At 42.9% G+C, this 16,462-nt stretch overlaps 1 protein-coding gene across 2 annotated transcripts in view; it reads left to right on the forward strand.

Annotated features, from left to right (window-relative positions):
- FAM193A (family with sequence similarity 193 member A) overlaps positions 1-16,462 on the forward strand; it is a 181,734-nt gene that overhangs the window by 101,607 nt on the left and 63,665 nt on the right. For both annotated transcript variants that reach the window (XM_089691534.1, XM_089691533.1), the window contains exons 6-11: positions 655-883; positions 997-1,121; positions 4,275-4,422; positions 4,875-4,952; positions 9,308-9,420; positions 11,981-12,226. In XM_089691534.1, the coding sequence (XP_089547660.1) occupies positions 655-883; positions 997-1,121; positions 4,275-4,422; positions 4,875-4,952; positions 9,308-9,420; positions 11,981-12,226 (939 nt within the window). The remainder of the gene's footprint in view (positions 1-654; positions 884-996; positions 1,122-4,274; positions 4,423-4,874; positions 4,953-9,307; positions 9,421-11,980; positions 12,227-16,462) is intronic.

Consider the following 16,462-nt stretch of genomic DNA (forward strand, 5'->3'; position numbering starts at 1 on the left):
TAATTGGACTGTTTACACCCGCATACCTCCAGTCCGATTGGTCTGCTAAAAAAGAAAAAGAAAAACAGAAGATGGTCCGTCCCCCTTCATCTAATCGGATCAGAGGGCAGTTAGGTGCAAATTGACAGCTGAGTCTGCTTGCACCCTACTGATCATAGAGCAGAGCTGACTCTGCTGATCAGAGCACAGCATGCAGATGACAGGTCCATGTCTGCTCAGTTTACTGCAGAGGATCAGTGAACAGATCACCTGCTGATCCTAATGGAGCCCACCCCATGTGATGTGAAAGGAACCTTATTCCCCCCAGATGTTGCTCTTTACCAGTTTTCTTTACCTTAAATTGATATCGAACAGAAGTGTCAATTGCCATAATTAATTCACATAAATTATATATATCATGCCATTTGTATATTTTTTTTTTAAAGAATAATTCTCTAAGTACCTTATTCTCCCAGTGCTTTTGTGTGGTCACATGATCTCTCCCCGTTCTTTGACATCTTCAGGAAAAGTTCCTTGGGAGGGGCTTATATTACTCTGCAAATATATGCTCTCTACAGTGAGTCTGTCTGCGCAGCCCTGATTGGACACATTAAAAAAAAAAAGAGTGATTGAAATTAATAATAATGAAATTTAACTATGGCCTTTCCCTTGCAGGTTGTGTGAAAGAGACCCTTATCAGCTGTATCAACGGTTGGAGCAGCAAGCCCGCGAATATGTCCTGGAAATGAAAGTCCGTCTACTCAAGCACTTGTCTCTGGGCTTTAAAGTCACTCCCAGTATCCAGGGGCCTCCCCAAGCCCATCAGTTTATTTCCCTTCTTCTAGAAGAGTACAGTTCTCTCTGTCAGGCAGCATGTACCATTGGCACCTTTCTGGTCACTTTGGTAGGGACAAAATTATTTCCATTTAACACAAATAAACATTAGTGTGCTAATAATGACAGGCAATATCTTTCAGAAGTTTAATTTCCAGGATTCTTCTGTTTTATCTTTTGTAGGAAAATGAGCATTTGAAGAAATTTCAAGTGACGTGGGAACTACACAACAAACATCTGTTTGAAAATTTAGTATTTTCTGAACCGTTACTCCAAAATAGTTTACCAACATTAGTTTCACAGTTAAGGTATTACTGTCTTTGAGAATTTACATTAAAATAAGAATAAGTGCTTGTTTTCCATTGCTACCAGCTAGATTCCTGCCATGTCTGTTTGGTTTATTTTTCCTTCTGTTTTGAAAGCTAGAAATGAAATGGTTTTCTACTTTACTGGTAGACTTGTTCCCCTTTAAGCTGAGATTTTAAAGCTAAAATTGTGATGGTAGATTTTCATGCAGTTGCTCCACCAAATGTCCATTTTTTTCTTATTTAAATGCTTGTTGGTCAATAATTTTAAGTAGTCAATCTTCAAAGTGCCAGAACTGCTCCTCAGGATAATTGGGCTTTGGAAGGATGGCTTTTAGTGGTTGAAACTTGGCAGAGCATCAGCTTTCCCAACCATTTCATGCCTAAATGAAACTTGGATGTATCCCATTTGGTTGCTGAATTGCCTAGGGTGTGGTGTTTTCTTGGAAACATTTGGGGCTCCCAAGGGTGAATCAGAGGCACTTTGAAGATTGTAAACTTGCTTTGCAGTCTTTAGAAAGAAGTTGCACCCTTCTGGTAGTGTCAGATGCTGTCCTGCACTCTATGGTTTTGGTTTCTTTTCTCATGCATCCTTGCAGAACGGCACTTTAGTGATGCGCAAGAGTCAGCAGAAGGAACTACAGAGCACGAGGGGGCAGGCATCTGACACACCGGAACATGCATTGGATAGTGAAGATTCTTCAGCAAGCTTGTTTCTGTAAAAGAACATATTGTTTTTCTTTCCTCCCGCCAAGAACATTGTCAACTCTAGCCATCCAGTTGTGTATTCATAATCTGTGTAACATTGGTCAAAAAAGGAACCAGCCAAAGAGCCTTATCTTAACCATGCAGTACAGGACACAAGCAATAGAGCATGGGTCATAGCTCAATACCGTAAGGTGACTGAACACTGACAGATTTCTGAGGACATGTCCACTGGAATGCCTCCCTTATAACCCTACCCCACTCTGTGTTTGCTAGTGTCTGTTGGTGATGGACTTCTCCTTCCCAGAGAAGCAAGCTTTGCTACTAATATTTTCCTAAAAATTGATCAGTCAGCCTCACTGTCTACAGAAGCAGTGTATCCAGATCAGTGCAGCCTCAGTAAAACCTTGGCAGCTGTACCTGGACCCCATACTGTGGGGGACAGCCTGTAGTATTGCTTCGGGCACTAGATCCTGCTTGCAGTATTCACCTTGGCACTTGATGCAAAGCGTTTGGTTTGTTGTAGGGTGCTATACAGGTACAGGGCTGCGGTTGATCACAATGAAACCCAGTCCCTAAAGACCCTTATGGATATCCCCACTGTTATGGCGAAGCCTAGACTTTAGAGTCCAACGTAAACAAGTAAGACCGGGTCACCCGGTGTTTCATTTAGTTAATATGTAAAGTTTATAAAAAACTGTTTATTTGTGAATATCCATATGCAGTGGTATATATATATTTTACACATTCACACTATTAGAGGTTGAATCTGGTACATATCATCAGACTCGGAGATCAAAATATTATTTAAAGAAAAAAACAAATTAAAAAGACCTAAAACACTCTTACAGATTTTCAGACAGGATTGTAATATATTACACATGACAGACTCCCTTGTAATACAAGCTTCTCTCTCTCCCGCTCTATCTATCCACCTATATATCCACACACATGCCTAGAGGTGTATATTCAGGGTATTTTAAATAGGAATCAGACATGAAACTAAGGGTTGAGGGGGATATAGATCTTAAAGAGGTACTAAGGGCTGAGACTTTTTTTTGCATGGATATAATCATTTTAAATAAAATGCACAACACTGGTAAAACGTTTACTTTACATTTAATTGTGATGCCTTATATTACCTCCAGTCTATGAGCCTTCAGCTTCCCTGTGGTCTATATGTTGATCTTCCATGCACAGAGCCCATAAATTGATTTGTAAATTTTTTTTTTAACAACAAACTTGTCAATGGTTTTGCACAGAGCAGCCCTGATTTTCCTCTTCTGGGGTCCTTTGCGGGCACTTCTGGCTCCACTTGCCTTCAGAGTGCCCCTGTAGCAAGCCTCAAAGTTTAGTATAGAGTGGACCTATAGCTAGGTAAATAAACTTCTGCCTTTAGAATCACTCATTTCCTCCTGCCCAGGACTACATGTCCCAGAAGGCATTGCTCCTCATATTCACAAGTTCTCAGGCACTTACCGACATTTGCCGGTGTACTGAGCTGTATGTGTGCTGCACTGTATTCTCTGATATGTAAACAAATAATTCATCCTGTATGCAGGCCAACTAATCAGCTGACCAACTAATTGAATATGAAAATAGTTGACAACTATTTTCATAATCGATTATGTTGATTAGTTGTGTCAACCCTACTTTTCAGTGACAGACAGCCACTTTGGCCTGTTTAACTTGGACTTCAGCTCATGTAAGAGCAGTGTAAACAGCAGGCTTTTGCAAACTTTCCTCAAGCTTCAAGCCGCAAGCCGCTTTCTCTAAGCCTTTAAAGCGCCCCTCAGCTCCTCTTTGGAAATGTAATTCACAGATCCTAATGGGATTGATGATTGTCACTTTAAACATGCTGGTAGCAGGGTTTAGGGGGGTTCCCAACAAGCTTCAAGTATTGCTCAACTTGGGGTTTTTACACTTGTTTGTGGGCCCCTTGACATGGTTAGTTTGCATAGTTGTTGCCCACCCTTGTGTTCATTGCTTTGGGTTGTCCCATGGTGACTGAACAAGTTGCCTTTGTCCTGTACTGTATGATTAGGAGTATGAAGAAGAGTTTTGTCTCTACCTGCAAATTCTTTATCTTTGAGTACAGTACAGAACGCAGGCCACCCTCTAATCTCTCCTTGTTAATCAATTGCTTGATACAAACCTGAAGACTCACTGAGTGGGGTACGGTTATAGGAGAGATGTCTTCTCAAATGCTTGGCAGTGTCCAATCAGTTGAAGGTATGGATCTATAACTCATGGTGTAGTATATGTGTCTTTTACTGTACTTCAAGATATGGAATTTACAGGTAAGTCAAAAATTCCTCTTTAGTGACTATTAAGTATTCTAGTTTACCTTGAGAGCTACTTGCTCATGTCTATTTTCTCAGTTGTTCAATGGCTGTCAGGTTCTTGACAACTGCTATTCTAACGGTTTTCTTCTTGTGTGTTTTGCCCCAGGCTTGGAACAGCATCACATGACTCGTACAGTGAAGATATGTATAGTACCTTATTACAAAGGTACCTTCAGCTGGAACAAGAAATGGGTCAGATTGCTGAAGAGTGGCTGGAGTGTCAGAAAAGAATTGATAATTATGTAGATGAACAGGTGTGTTCTTTGTGTTTGTGGGGCTCACCAGACAATTTCTTATGAGTCTTTTATAGCTTTTGGTTGCATGAATTTAACTGATTGTGTACCTCATTGTTTTACTGTGTCATGTGATAGGTAGTCCTTATCCATAAGAAAATTTGCCACAAAGGGTCAAAAAGGTTTTGGCACAGACATGATGCACCTTTTGTGTCTGTACTTGTATGTACACAGCACAAGGAAACTGAATATTTGGCCTAACTTTGAAGATCCAGATACCATTTGGTTAAGACATAGCCCATAAAATAATGTACTCTTTTGATGGTCTCACGATTACTGATCAGCCTGCATACTTCAAGCAGTGTTGCCCTGCTATAATTGAATCTTCTGCCCACAGATCTATTACTCCTCAATAGAACAGGCACAACTAAACAGAAAAATAGATGTTTATTTTGGTTTAAAATTTGTTTTAGATGACTATGAAAACCAGGCACAGAATTCTTAAAGAAGATTGGAGATTCTTTAAACAAAGGCTGTTTATTGAAGAACAAGTAAGAAAATAACCCACCACTTCCACTGCGCTTCAGAACGAACTGTCACAAAATGAATTATTTATGTAGTGGGTGTTTAAAGGGTCAGACAACCTGAAATTGATGTTTTGGTTATAGATGGTCTTAAATGGGATGAAACATTCAGTGGCTTCTTTTATCACATGAGAAACTAGCAGTGGGATGGATTTCTCTATCATAGTATCTAATTTCTTCTGCATCATTTTTTGTGATAAAAAGTAAATGAAATAGACTGCTATAATGGTCATTGTTGATTGGCAAAGCTGTGAATTCCATTGCAGACTGATATTAGAATGCTTTAGTGTGATTCATCCCACCATCCCCTGCTTGGATTTATAATTCCAAAACATGTTGGTAGTTTGCTGATTTAATTATTTTTCTCATGCTGTGCTTTTTCTTTAATTATCTGATGATCATATTCTTGTTTCTCTCAATTTGCTTTATAGACATTGATTATAGTTCCTTGAATGCCTAGTGTCCTTAAATATAGAGCTTGATATGACTATTCTTTTCTATTTCATTGCTGTCATAACAAGGAAGTGATCAAAGCTCTGCTCTGCCAATCATACTTTATCTAATCTGGTTCTTAAAGTTTATCATTTTTAGGCTGTACACAAATATTGGACCATGCTTAGATTTAAATTTAATTTACGGTAATTTATTTCTCAAATTGGGATGCCCACACTTATTTTTTCTGCTTTGCTCTGGGGGCACTTGGCAGGAGGGAGGGGCCAGGAGCGCTGGTGGGGGACTCAAGAAGAGGGGGATGGGGCTGCTCTGTGCAAAACCCTTGCACAGAGCAGGTAGGTATTGACATGTTTGTTATGTATGTGGTTTTTTTTTTTTTTTCATTTAAATTGCCTTTAATATCACTTTAATGCAAATCTGTATTGACTTCTCTTATAATAAAGTGGTGGTTCGAATTTGACAAGTACATGCAAACCTCTTCAGCTTTTTATCAAGACTCATGCAGTAGACCCAAAACTGGTATTTCCTTTATAAACTGACTTCACCTTGGAAAGCCCATTGGCTTGGGCTGTTGCAGCTTGCAGCAGGGGCGGACTGACAACTCATGGGGCCCCCAGGCAAGAGGGGATCATGGGGCCCGTGTCCTTGCCCAAACTCAAAAAAGCCTATGAAAAAGGTACCAGGGGCATCTCATGGGGCCCCCTACTGACCCCGGGCCCTCGGGCAGTGCCCGAGTTTCCAAATGGTCAGTCTGCCCCTGGCTTGCAGCCACCCATCACACTTTGCTGTCAGTGGTGAGGTTTGTGTATGGGGGTGCTGAAAGTGCCAAGTACTTAGGCTGTGTTCACATTTAAGCATTGCAGAAATCTTCAAGATTGCGTGCATTCCACCAACATGCAAAAAAAATGCACATCCCTTTTTCAGGCATGCAGTAACGCTCTTTATTCTTAATGGAACCCCAGCACATTTTGCTAACGTGCATGAAATAGTGCACAAAACACTGGGTACCAATGTACTATTCATTTTGATGCGGCACACTTTTTATTTAAAAAAACAAAAAACAAAACAAAACGAGCCATGCACTTGCACTAATTTTTCATGTGTACGACAACCCATTAAAATGAATGCAGCCTTAGGTGAGTCTGTATTTGCATAAAAGTACCTTGGGTTTAAGAGCTCCTTATGAACATGGTTTACAAAATCTAGATAGGGACACATCCTCAGGTAAGACATTTCTGAAAGGGACAGATGTATAGCTGGTTTGTTTGACAAACTACACGACTACAAACTATGACCCAACCTTTTATTTGGACTTTCTCATTTTTTCAAAAACTTCAGCAGACCATAGAGTTTGCAATAGCTCCTAAACAGATGCAGTTGGGATTTTAAAAATAATGTACTATGTTCACAGAGTGTTAAGTATTGCGCTGGTCCATCTCTTTTGAAAGTGTATCTTACCCCAAAACCAAACATGTTGTGTACTACAGCAGGGTTTCCCAACCCATGGCTCACAAGCCGCATGTAGCCTGCAGAGCCCTCTGATATGGCCCATGACCACATGCTTTGAGATAGTGGGCCGGCAGTCCCAGATTGCAGGTTGCCTACCCTCCATCCTAGAGCATCAGATTGCAAGGAGCTGGCACCAGCAGTGGAGGAAAGCAGCCATTGAGGGAGCAAGAAGCGGCATAAGCCGATGCTTCCTATTTAGCTCCAGATCCTGTCTCAGGCGGAGTGAGACCAAGTGCACTTTTCCTGGGACATTTCTAGCAGCCTAGCGATGCTTGCAGAAGCTGTAAGAGAAAAAGATCAGTGCATTAAACATTATAGCTTTGCAATGGGCATTAAAGCACCTATAAAAGGGTTAACTATTTCACACTGATCTGCAGGTGCAACGCAATGAACCTGTGGCCTACCTGCAGGTTAGCAGCAATCAGCCATAGACTTCTGTTATATCCTGCGGATTTGGTGAATGCTGGCATTTTGGTGTGCTTTCAGAAAGTGCACCACACCTGCAAAATATAATAGAAGTCTATGGCAAACCAAAGCAGAAAGTCGCAGGTGCACTGTGCTGTCTTATAGGAGGCTCGGGACAGTAAGGGCTTGTTTACATTTGCAGTTTGGGAGGCAGTATAACCCTGTAGTTGAGATGTGTTTTTACCACACCAGTCAACCACTGGTGTGTAGCGTCGGGGGTTGACAGTGGATACCCTGCCCCATGCACAAGGGGGCCCGTGCAGCCTCGCTGTCGCATTCTGTTTTACATTTAGACAGGAGAGGTGGTGAGGGTGGCATATACATTAACTGATCTCTCCATTTTCCTCCTACAACTGCTGAAAGCCAGCTTCTCCTCTCTCCCTCCCTCCGACATTCAGTGGCTGCAGAAGAAAAATGTTGCTTATGCTCTTCAAAAAAAAAATTATAAAATTGAAAATTCGGAACCATTTCATTGTGGCCTGCGACCGGTTATCAGATCACTTAATAAGTGGCCCTCGCTCTTCAAAAGGTTGAGCACCCCTGTACTACAGCATGCCAGTCCTTATATGTGGTGGCTGCATTATTACCTGGTAATGCTGCAAAAACACACTTCAATTCACTTTGTGTCTACATGCACTTTTCCGTGGTATCTGGAAGGAACCATGGTTGTCACACAGGGTTGACTTCAAACATTTTTGCTTTTGTCCATCTCTATAAGAGAGAGATAATATTGTTTATGCTTTCTGTTCATTTCACAGAAAGTGACAAGGATTCTGCATTGCTGGCAAGATCAGTAGGTATTTTCTGCACTTGATATAAATGGTGTTAGCCTGAAAAAAAAAAGGAAAAACCTAATACATATCCACCACATCTTAAACACTGGTGTATAAGGCCTCATGAACACTGGGGGATTAGCTTGATCCTGCCCGCTGCGCTATTGTATTCTGTCAGTGTGGAGGTTTTCCAGCCGCCAGAATACACTGACCACTGCCAGCAGCTATAGCTGCACAAAAAAGACAGGCTGGTTCTACTAAAGTCGATCGATAAATCGACTTCAGTACAACCAGTTTGCCCACAGATGGATTGGAGTTTGGCCGGTTCCTGCTGAACTGGCCAAATCTTGATCTATCTATGGTGCCTTAAGTCCGTTTCCGAAGCTAAAAGAGCTGTTGATATGGTAATTAGCAGATTTCTAGTCCAGACAAACAGAATGGTTTGATGCCTGTACCCACCTGACTTTAAGATTGAAGATTAGTGATCAAGCTGTCTGGAAAAAGGAGTAGCCATACATTGCTTCAATTTTTTTTCCTCTATGTTATGTGAAATCTGCAGTGTTTGACTGTCTTAGTAAACCTTCTCTAAAAGCTAGAAACTGAGGTATGGAGTTTTTATGGGCTCTTTCCATTTTACAACCCTATGCCATTGGATCCATACATTATTATTATTATACAGGATTTATGCAGCGCCAGCAGTTTACACAGCGATTTACAATCTAAAGTGGGATGGTACTATACAGTACAGTTTGATACAGAAGGAATAGGAAGGCCCTGCTCATGGAGCTTACAATCTGAGAAACCAATAAAATTATTATTTTCTTATTTTACCTCCTACTAGTTCAGAGTAGAATGTTGTGATGTGTAAATAAATGTATAAATGATGACACCATCTACAGCTCATAGGAAAAAAATGTGTCCACCTGATTGATGGTGTGGTTTCTGCCAAAAGGAGCAGACTAGTTATGAGTAGCTTGGTCTCTTTACCTTCAATCCCCCTAGTCGTCTTTGGTAGAGTGTTTTCAGGGCGACGGTAAGTCAGAGGTATACAAAGGTGACTGGCTAAAACAACTAGCAAGGGCAAAGCCTTAACAAGCTTTTTTTCTTTTTCTCTCTTTAAAGTTAAACAACAAGAAAGCATTGACTGGCGAGAACAACTTTGCTGATAAAATGAGGCATATGTTATCGACCAGAATGTGCATGTCTGACTGTCCAAACTGTAATTACAGGAGAAGGTGAGTGTGTGAACACGATCATATGCTCTCTCTGTGTTTTCTACGGGGTTAAGCTTCCTGTAGGCATTAGATAAAAGTCAGAACAATGAAATTACTGAAAGATTACTGAAAATGTTTTATAAGTAGTGTGTAGTAAAGGTATTTTTTTTAACAAAAAAAATAATCATCAGGTGGTTGTAAAATATTGTGGAGGCAACTGTGGAAAAAGTCATGGTGGTGTTTTTAAAACCGGATATTGTTATATTAGGGCTCAACAAATCCCGGGTGCCAATTCGCCATGGCGACTAGAAAATGCAGCCTGCTGCCTGGGCTGTTGTCTGTCCCAGTGGTGTACCACAAGGGAGCTCACCCAGACACAACATTGCCGGGCATCTGCAGGTGTCACTGCCACATGTGTGAGCCCGGGGGTAGGGAGGAGCGGTGCTGTGAGGGTGGGTTAAAGGAGTAGAGCATTGGGAATATGAAGGGTGGGTTAGGGGAGATGCGGGGCTGTACAGTAGTAGGAGGGAAGGGTCAGAGGAGGAGCGGAGCTGGTAGGAAGTGTCCTCTGTGGGGCTCTCAGGGATACCTGCCGCTCAGGGGAGACTCTCAGCCTCACCTCGGAGCAGGAACCGGCGGCTCTGAACGGGCTCAGCAATGGCTTCGAGCTAGACACCCCCTCGCAGAGGACACCTCAGGCATTTCGGTTTCCACCCTGGACAGGCTCAGACTGCAGCTCAGAGTTGGGTCTGGGCAGCCCAGGAGCCCTCTACCCTCGTGACAGCCAGTGTGGCCACCTATCAGTGTCCACATCAGTGCCCCATCAGTGTATCCTCATCAGTGCCCCATCAGTACAACCTCATTGGTGACCCCATCAGTGCAGCCTCATTGGTACAGCCTTATCACCGCACATCAATGAAGAAAGTTTTTTTTTCTTTGAGTATTTGGTAATAAATAAAAAACCCAGTGGTGATTAAATACAACTAAAAGAAAGCTTTATCTGTCTCAAAAAAAGATACAAATGTAATTTGGGTACAGTGTTGCATGACCACACAATTGTATTTTAAAGTGTGACAATGCTGAAAGTTGAAAACTGGCCATGGCAGGAAGGAGGCAAAAGTAACCAGTAGACAAGTAGTTAAAAAAAAAAACTGGCTCCTGACTTTTTTAGCTGGCTCCTAGATTCAAAGTAAATTTGTTAAGCCCTTTGTTAGATTCTTTTCCTGGGATCTGAGCTCATTGTGGTTAAGCAGCATTAAGGCATGCTGCTGGTAACAGCAACTGTGTCATAAGGTTTCCATTCAGTTGCTAGGTGAAAATGCATTGCAGAATTACCATGGAGATAGCAGTACTAATTTGGCAAGATACAGCTGTAATATAATTTAGTCCTCTGTACACTTCAGCATGCATACACCATAAATTAGTGCTTTTTTTTCCTGTGCCTTTGATTAGCTGTCCCTTTACCTTCTGTACCAAAAAGGGAGAGAAAATCTTATCAAAGAGTAGAAGGTATCACTGGAAGATACCTCTACTGGAAGATTCCTGTCACAATTCGTTTCATTGTTGACTCTTACTCTTAGGATTTTCCATAGTTTGTCTGTAAAAATGGTCATCAGGACCAGTTGAGAGGGTAAATCTCCCCAGCTAGGGCCTAGATGGAGCACTAAAAACCCAGACATTGCTTGCAAACTTTCCCTGCTTTATACGGAAACAAAAGTGGTGATAAGAGATACTGATTGTAAAACCTATTTTTTAAATTAAAATAAGAGTGGTTATACTTACCTGCTCTGTGCAGTGGTATTGCACAGAGCTGTGGCTTACCTCCTCTTCTGGAGTCTCCCGCTGTCGCTTTTCCCTCTTTATTTAGAGTGCCCGCTCTTCAAGCTGTGTGCTGAGTGTGCACCCATGCAGGTGCGCTCCTGGGACAGGCTCTGTGCGTCCATAGACACACACAGCCCAGCTTGGCTACACCCTCAGGGTTTGAGCCTGTAGTTCCCACTGCTCAGAATCTCCTGTGAGATCAAGAAGAGGGAGCAGCTGTGCTGCTGGCAGGACAGGGCTAGATCTTGAGAGGGCTCAGCTCAAGTAGGTGTTTTTTCTTGGGGGGGGGGGGGGGGGGGTAGGTTTATAACCACTTTAACCCATTCCCAACTGTCAAGAGAATTGCATGCTCTTTTGCCAAAGATATCACTTTTTCATGCTCTCCTTTTACATTAATCAAAAACAAATTGCATATCCATGTTTTTAGTACACCCCCCCCCCCCCCCCTCTTTTTTTTTTTTTTTTTTTTTGCACAACTGCAGATTTGTTTTTGGAGGTTTATAGAGAATCATTGCAAGAAAAGTTTTCAGTTTCCAATATAACATCCAGCTATTTTTGTTTATGCATTTTTAAAATGATCTTGATCATTAGTGTCATTCACTTCTGCAAGCCTTTGTAGTGTTGGAAAATATATGCATGTTGTCTTGTTTCTGGTGACACATAAAGCTTACTGTCTTGAATGCAGTCTCTAATTATGGAGTGTGTAGAATGTTGCTGATTTGATTATCAATTTTGTTTGTCTTCCCCCCCCCCTTGGCAGGTGTACCTGCGATGACTGCAGCCTCTCGCACATCTTAACGTGTGGCATTATGGATACACCTGTGGCAGAAGAAATCCATGTAAACCCCTTACCACCACTACAAGTAGACTCCACTCCAGACTACCTGTCAGAAATCCATCCTCCCAGCATATCGTCTGCTAGTTCAGGGTCCGGGCCCAGCTCTCCCATCACTATCCAGCAGCATCCCAGGCTGATTCTTGCAAACAATGGCTCTGCACCCACATTGTAAGTTGCTGCTTTTCCACCCTTTCTCAGCTTATCTTTCCACTATAAAACTAGATATTCTGTAGTGTTCTTCGAATTATGTGACAATCTCTTCAGTTTTGATTCGCTCTGTAGCCCTGTCTTCAGTCCTGAAAAAAAAAAGAAAAAAGCCTTAAAAAAGCTAATGTAGCCACCACATCTAAGAACTAGTAAACGGCAAAATATAAATTTTTTGTTTTTGTGCTTCAATGCACTTTAAGTCACCTTCATAGATTGTAAAAACTGTGCTCGCGTTCCCAGGCCAGTGCATCAGCTAAACAAATTACAAGAATATCCTACTCTCCCTTTATGATTCTCCATTTAATTAATTAGCTATAAAATGTTAAGCGTACATCACGGGACACAGGATGCAGTAATTGGGGTGGTTTAGGGTTTACTGCTGCCCTCAAAAATTTAGACGCTTGCAAAACAAGGCTTTAGAACAGTCCATTATAACCCCTCCAACTTCAAACGTGCCACAACAGACCTGTTCTCTCCCCTCAGAGGAAAAAAAAATGTTTTCGTCAAAATTCATTTTTATCTAGCACGTTTCTTCAGTTACTGCAGAGCCAGAAGGGGATCATTTTCTAGCTTGTGTGGATGGGCTGATCCTAAACTCTGTCACAGAAGCCATACCTGTACCCCACTGAGAAGAAGTGAAAACGTCCTGTAAAGTAGGACTGAAGGCAATTTTTTTTTTTTACATTTTGGATAGAGTAAGGGTTTTGTTTGCGCCATCAGTGCCTTCAATTCCTGTTCTATAACCACAACAGAAAATGAGAGGAAATGCATTTAAGTGACCACAACTGGTGTCCCCTTTGGAAGATTTTCTAAACTTTCAGTGATAACGGTCACCAGGACAAATAGGGTGAATCTACAAAACAGGAACACAGACCGCACTAAACACCAAACAGGTGTTCTGTCGCTTGTCCCCTCTATCCAAAACTTTAAAAGAAATCGCCCTCAGTTATACTTTAATGTGTCTTTTTGGCCCTGGAGTCTGTATTAGGCACTTATTTAGGTGCCTATTACTTCGTATTTGAGCTCTCTATTGCCTTACAAGTGACCCAGTCACAAAAGGCATTGACCTGTCAGGTCTGGTGCTAAAATTGAGCACTTTTTGCATGCTGTCCCTCACTGTCTTCTAATATGGTGGATCATAAATGCAAGAACAGTGGTACTGGGTGTATGGCCAGCTAGCAGTCTTAATAGTGTTGGGAGGTCATGCAGTGTCCTCTCTGTAGGACCAGACACAGATAGTTCAGATCACCTGCCTGAGTCATAGCACTCCTCTGAGCTACTACGTCTGAGTTTGTGGGAACAATTGCGGTTGTGATAGCAAAATTATAGCACAGGGGCTGCAAACATGCTTTCATGCCTTGTTATCCAGCATCTGTCTTTGAATTCCTGAGGCTGAAGTTGTTTCTCTATGATCAGTTAAGGGTGTGGAGTACTGTACCGTATCTGTGGACTTACACATTAGAAGCTTTGGACCCATATTGGAGAAACCCAGTGTGCTGGCGATATTTCTATTCCTTATCTGAGGACTTGGTACACAAGGAGTTGCGATCTACAGATATTACTCCAAAACTTAAGGATACAGTCTCAATCTATAGCCGTAGTCCGCATACGCCTAGATTCGGAGCTGCCTGCATTGGCTACACATTAATTAACTAGCCTGCGTTCTCTAAAGAGCTATCAACCTGTTAAGACCTTTACAATGCATTCCCTATTGCTTCAAGTCTTGTATCGCAGTTGTCTTAACCTGGAAAAAGGTCTTTGCTCTACTGTATTGCCCTGCAATACTCTATGGAGATGGGGCGCCTAAATAAGTGGTCTTTCCCAGTGGTGGACCAGCCATTTCCTGTCTTAACATGTTTAAAGACCCAGTGGATAGAAGGCTAGAAGCCCTTTCTAAGGTCTTAGTCTCACTTGCAGGTCCAGGTCTACAACCTGCCACTGCGACTGTTTCCATATGCCAGACCTTAGCTGTCTGGAATCCTGGATCTATCCTGATGCACCCTCTGTCCTCCATTAACTGTAGCTCATGCCTGTGTTCCTACTCAATCGTGTGGACAGGCAAACAGATTATTATTATTATTATTATTATATACTATTTATATAGCGCCAAAGGGTTTTCTCAGCGCTGTACAATAGCGAAGGGGACAGAACATGAGACAATACACAAGGGGTACGAGGGCCCTGCTCTTTCAAGCTTACAATCTAGGAGGGAGGGGATAGTGGTACAGGAGGAAGTGGCTGTGGGGGATGGAGTGGTGGGAGGAGTGGAGGAGATCGGTTGTTAGGTGAGGGTGGGGTAGGCTTCCCTGAAGAGATGGGTTTTCAGGGTGCGCCTGAAGGTGAGGAGGGTAGGTGACAGTCTGATGGATTAGGGTAGGGAGTTCCAGAGGATGGGGGAAGTCCTGGAGAAGTCCTGGAGTTGGGCGTGGGAGGAGGAGACCAGGGAGCTAGAGAGTAGGAGGTCCTGTGAGGAGCGAAGGGCATGGGTAGGGTGGTATTTGGGTATCAGGTCAGTTAGGTAGTTTAGGGCGGCGTTGTGAATGGCTTTGTAGGTCAGAGTTAGTAATTTGAATTTGATGCGCTGGGCAATCGGGAGCCAGTGAAGGGATTGGCAGAAGGGGGGTGGCAGATGTGGAGCGGTTGGTGAGGTGGATGAGTCTAGCCGCTGAGTTCAGGATAGACTGGAGTGGGGATAGCGTTTGTTTGGGTAGGCCAGTGAGAAGGGAGTTGCAGTAGTCCAGGCGTGAGATGATGAGGGAGTGTACGAGTTGTTTAGTAGTGTCTGGGTTGAGGAATGTACGTATCTTGGAGATATTGCGGAGGTGGAGCCTGCATGATTTTGATAGTGATTGGACATGAGGTTGGAAGGAAAGGTTTGAGTCCAGAGTGACACCCAGGACTTTGGCGTGTGGGGTGGGATTGATGGTGGCAGTGCTAGTCGTGATGGGGGGGGCGCGGGCTGGGGGGAAAACCAGGAGCTCAGTTTTGGACAGGTTTAACTTGAGGAAATGGAGTGACATCCAGTCTGATATGTCGTTCAGGAGGTGGGCGATGCGGGCGGAGAGGGGGTGAGGTGAGGGGTGGAGAGGTAAATTTGTGTGTCATCGGCATAGAGGTGATAGTTGAAGCCGTGGGAGTGTATCAGTTTGCCAAAGGAGGAGGTGTAGATGGAGAAGAGGAGGGGTCCGAGGACAGAGCCTTGGGGGACTCCAACAGAGGGGGGGAGGTGGCAGCGTTTTAGGTGATGCTGAAGGAGCTTTGGGATAGGTAGGAGGAGAACCAGGAGTGAGCAGCGACCCTGATGCCAAAGGAGTGCAGTTTGGTAAGGAGGAGGGGGAGGTCGACTGTGTCGAAGACCGTGGAGAGGTCGAGGAGCAGGAGGACTGAGTAGTGGCAATTAGCTTTGGCGGTTAGCAGGTCGTTAGTGAATTTAAGTAGGGCGGTTTCGGTGGAATGTAGGGGACGGAAGCCAGACTGTAGTGGATCAAGGAGGTTGTTATCAGTGAGGTGGGTACTTAGGCGATTGTAGGCTAAGCACTCAAGGAGCTTGGAAGTGAATGGTTGCAGGGAGATAGGTCTAAGGTTGTTTAGGTCAGTGGGGTCAAGGGAGGGGCCTCCTTTCGGTATAGATGCGATTGACCCTTTGACTCAAATGTTTGCAGAACATTAGTGCAAGAAACCCCTCCTTCGCTTGGTTCTGGAACTCAGTTCTGCTGTTAGTCTGACATTTGTTGACCTTTGTGGCCCTCTGGACCAAGGGCATTTCAGATATTTTGGTCCAGAACATTGTATTCAGGGACTGCAATCTGGAATTTTAGTCTCTGCTTCCAACCCAATTCATATTTTCAAACTTGCGAATATCCCTGCAAACACTTGGCAGACATACATTCTAGAAAAAAAAAAAAATAATCCCAGCGCTACTAAAAACCAGCAAAATTCTGCCAAAAAAAAAATCTCACTGGAGCTGCTACCACTAGTTTGTGCAATCACAACACAAATCAAATGTATATAACATTAGGTGAAGCGTTCCAAAAATGTGCAAAAATGCAAAAACAGTCAATAAAGCTTATAAAACATTTGTGACTTTAAAAGATAAATAAAATACACATATTAACCACTAGGGGACCACCCACAGTACATATACTGAAGCAAAGCGGCCCCTGTGCGCAGGATCTCATTTATAAACGTCATCCTGTT

This window comes from Staurois parvus, unplaced genomic scaffold, assembly GCF_062004578.1.
Source record: "Staurois parvus isolate SC_StPar_1 unplaced genomic scaffold, SC_StPar_1.0 ptg000564l, whole genome shotgun sequence".
Taxonomy (NCBI): Eukaryota; Metazoa; Chordata; class Amphibia; order Anura; family Ranidae; genus Staurois; species Staurois parvus.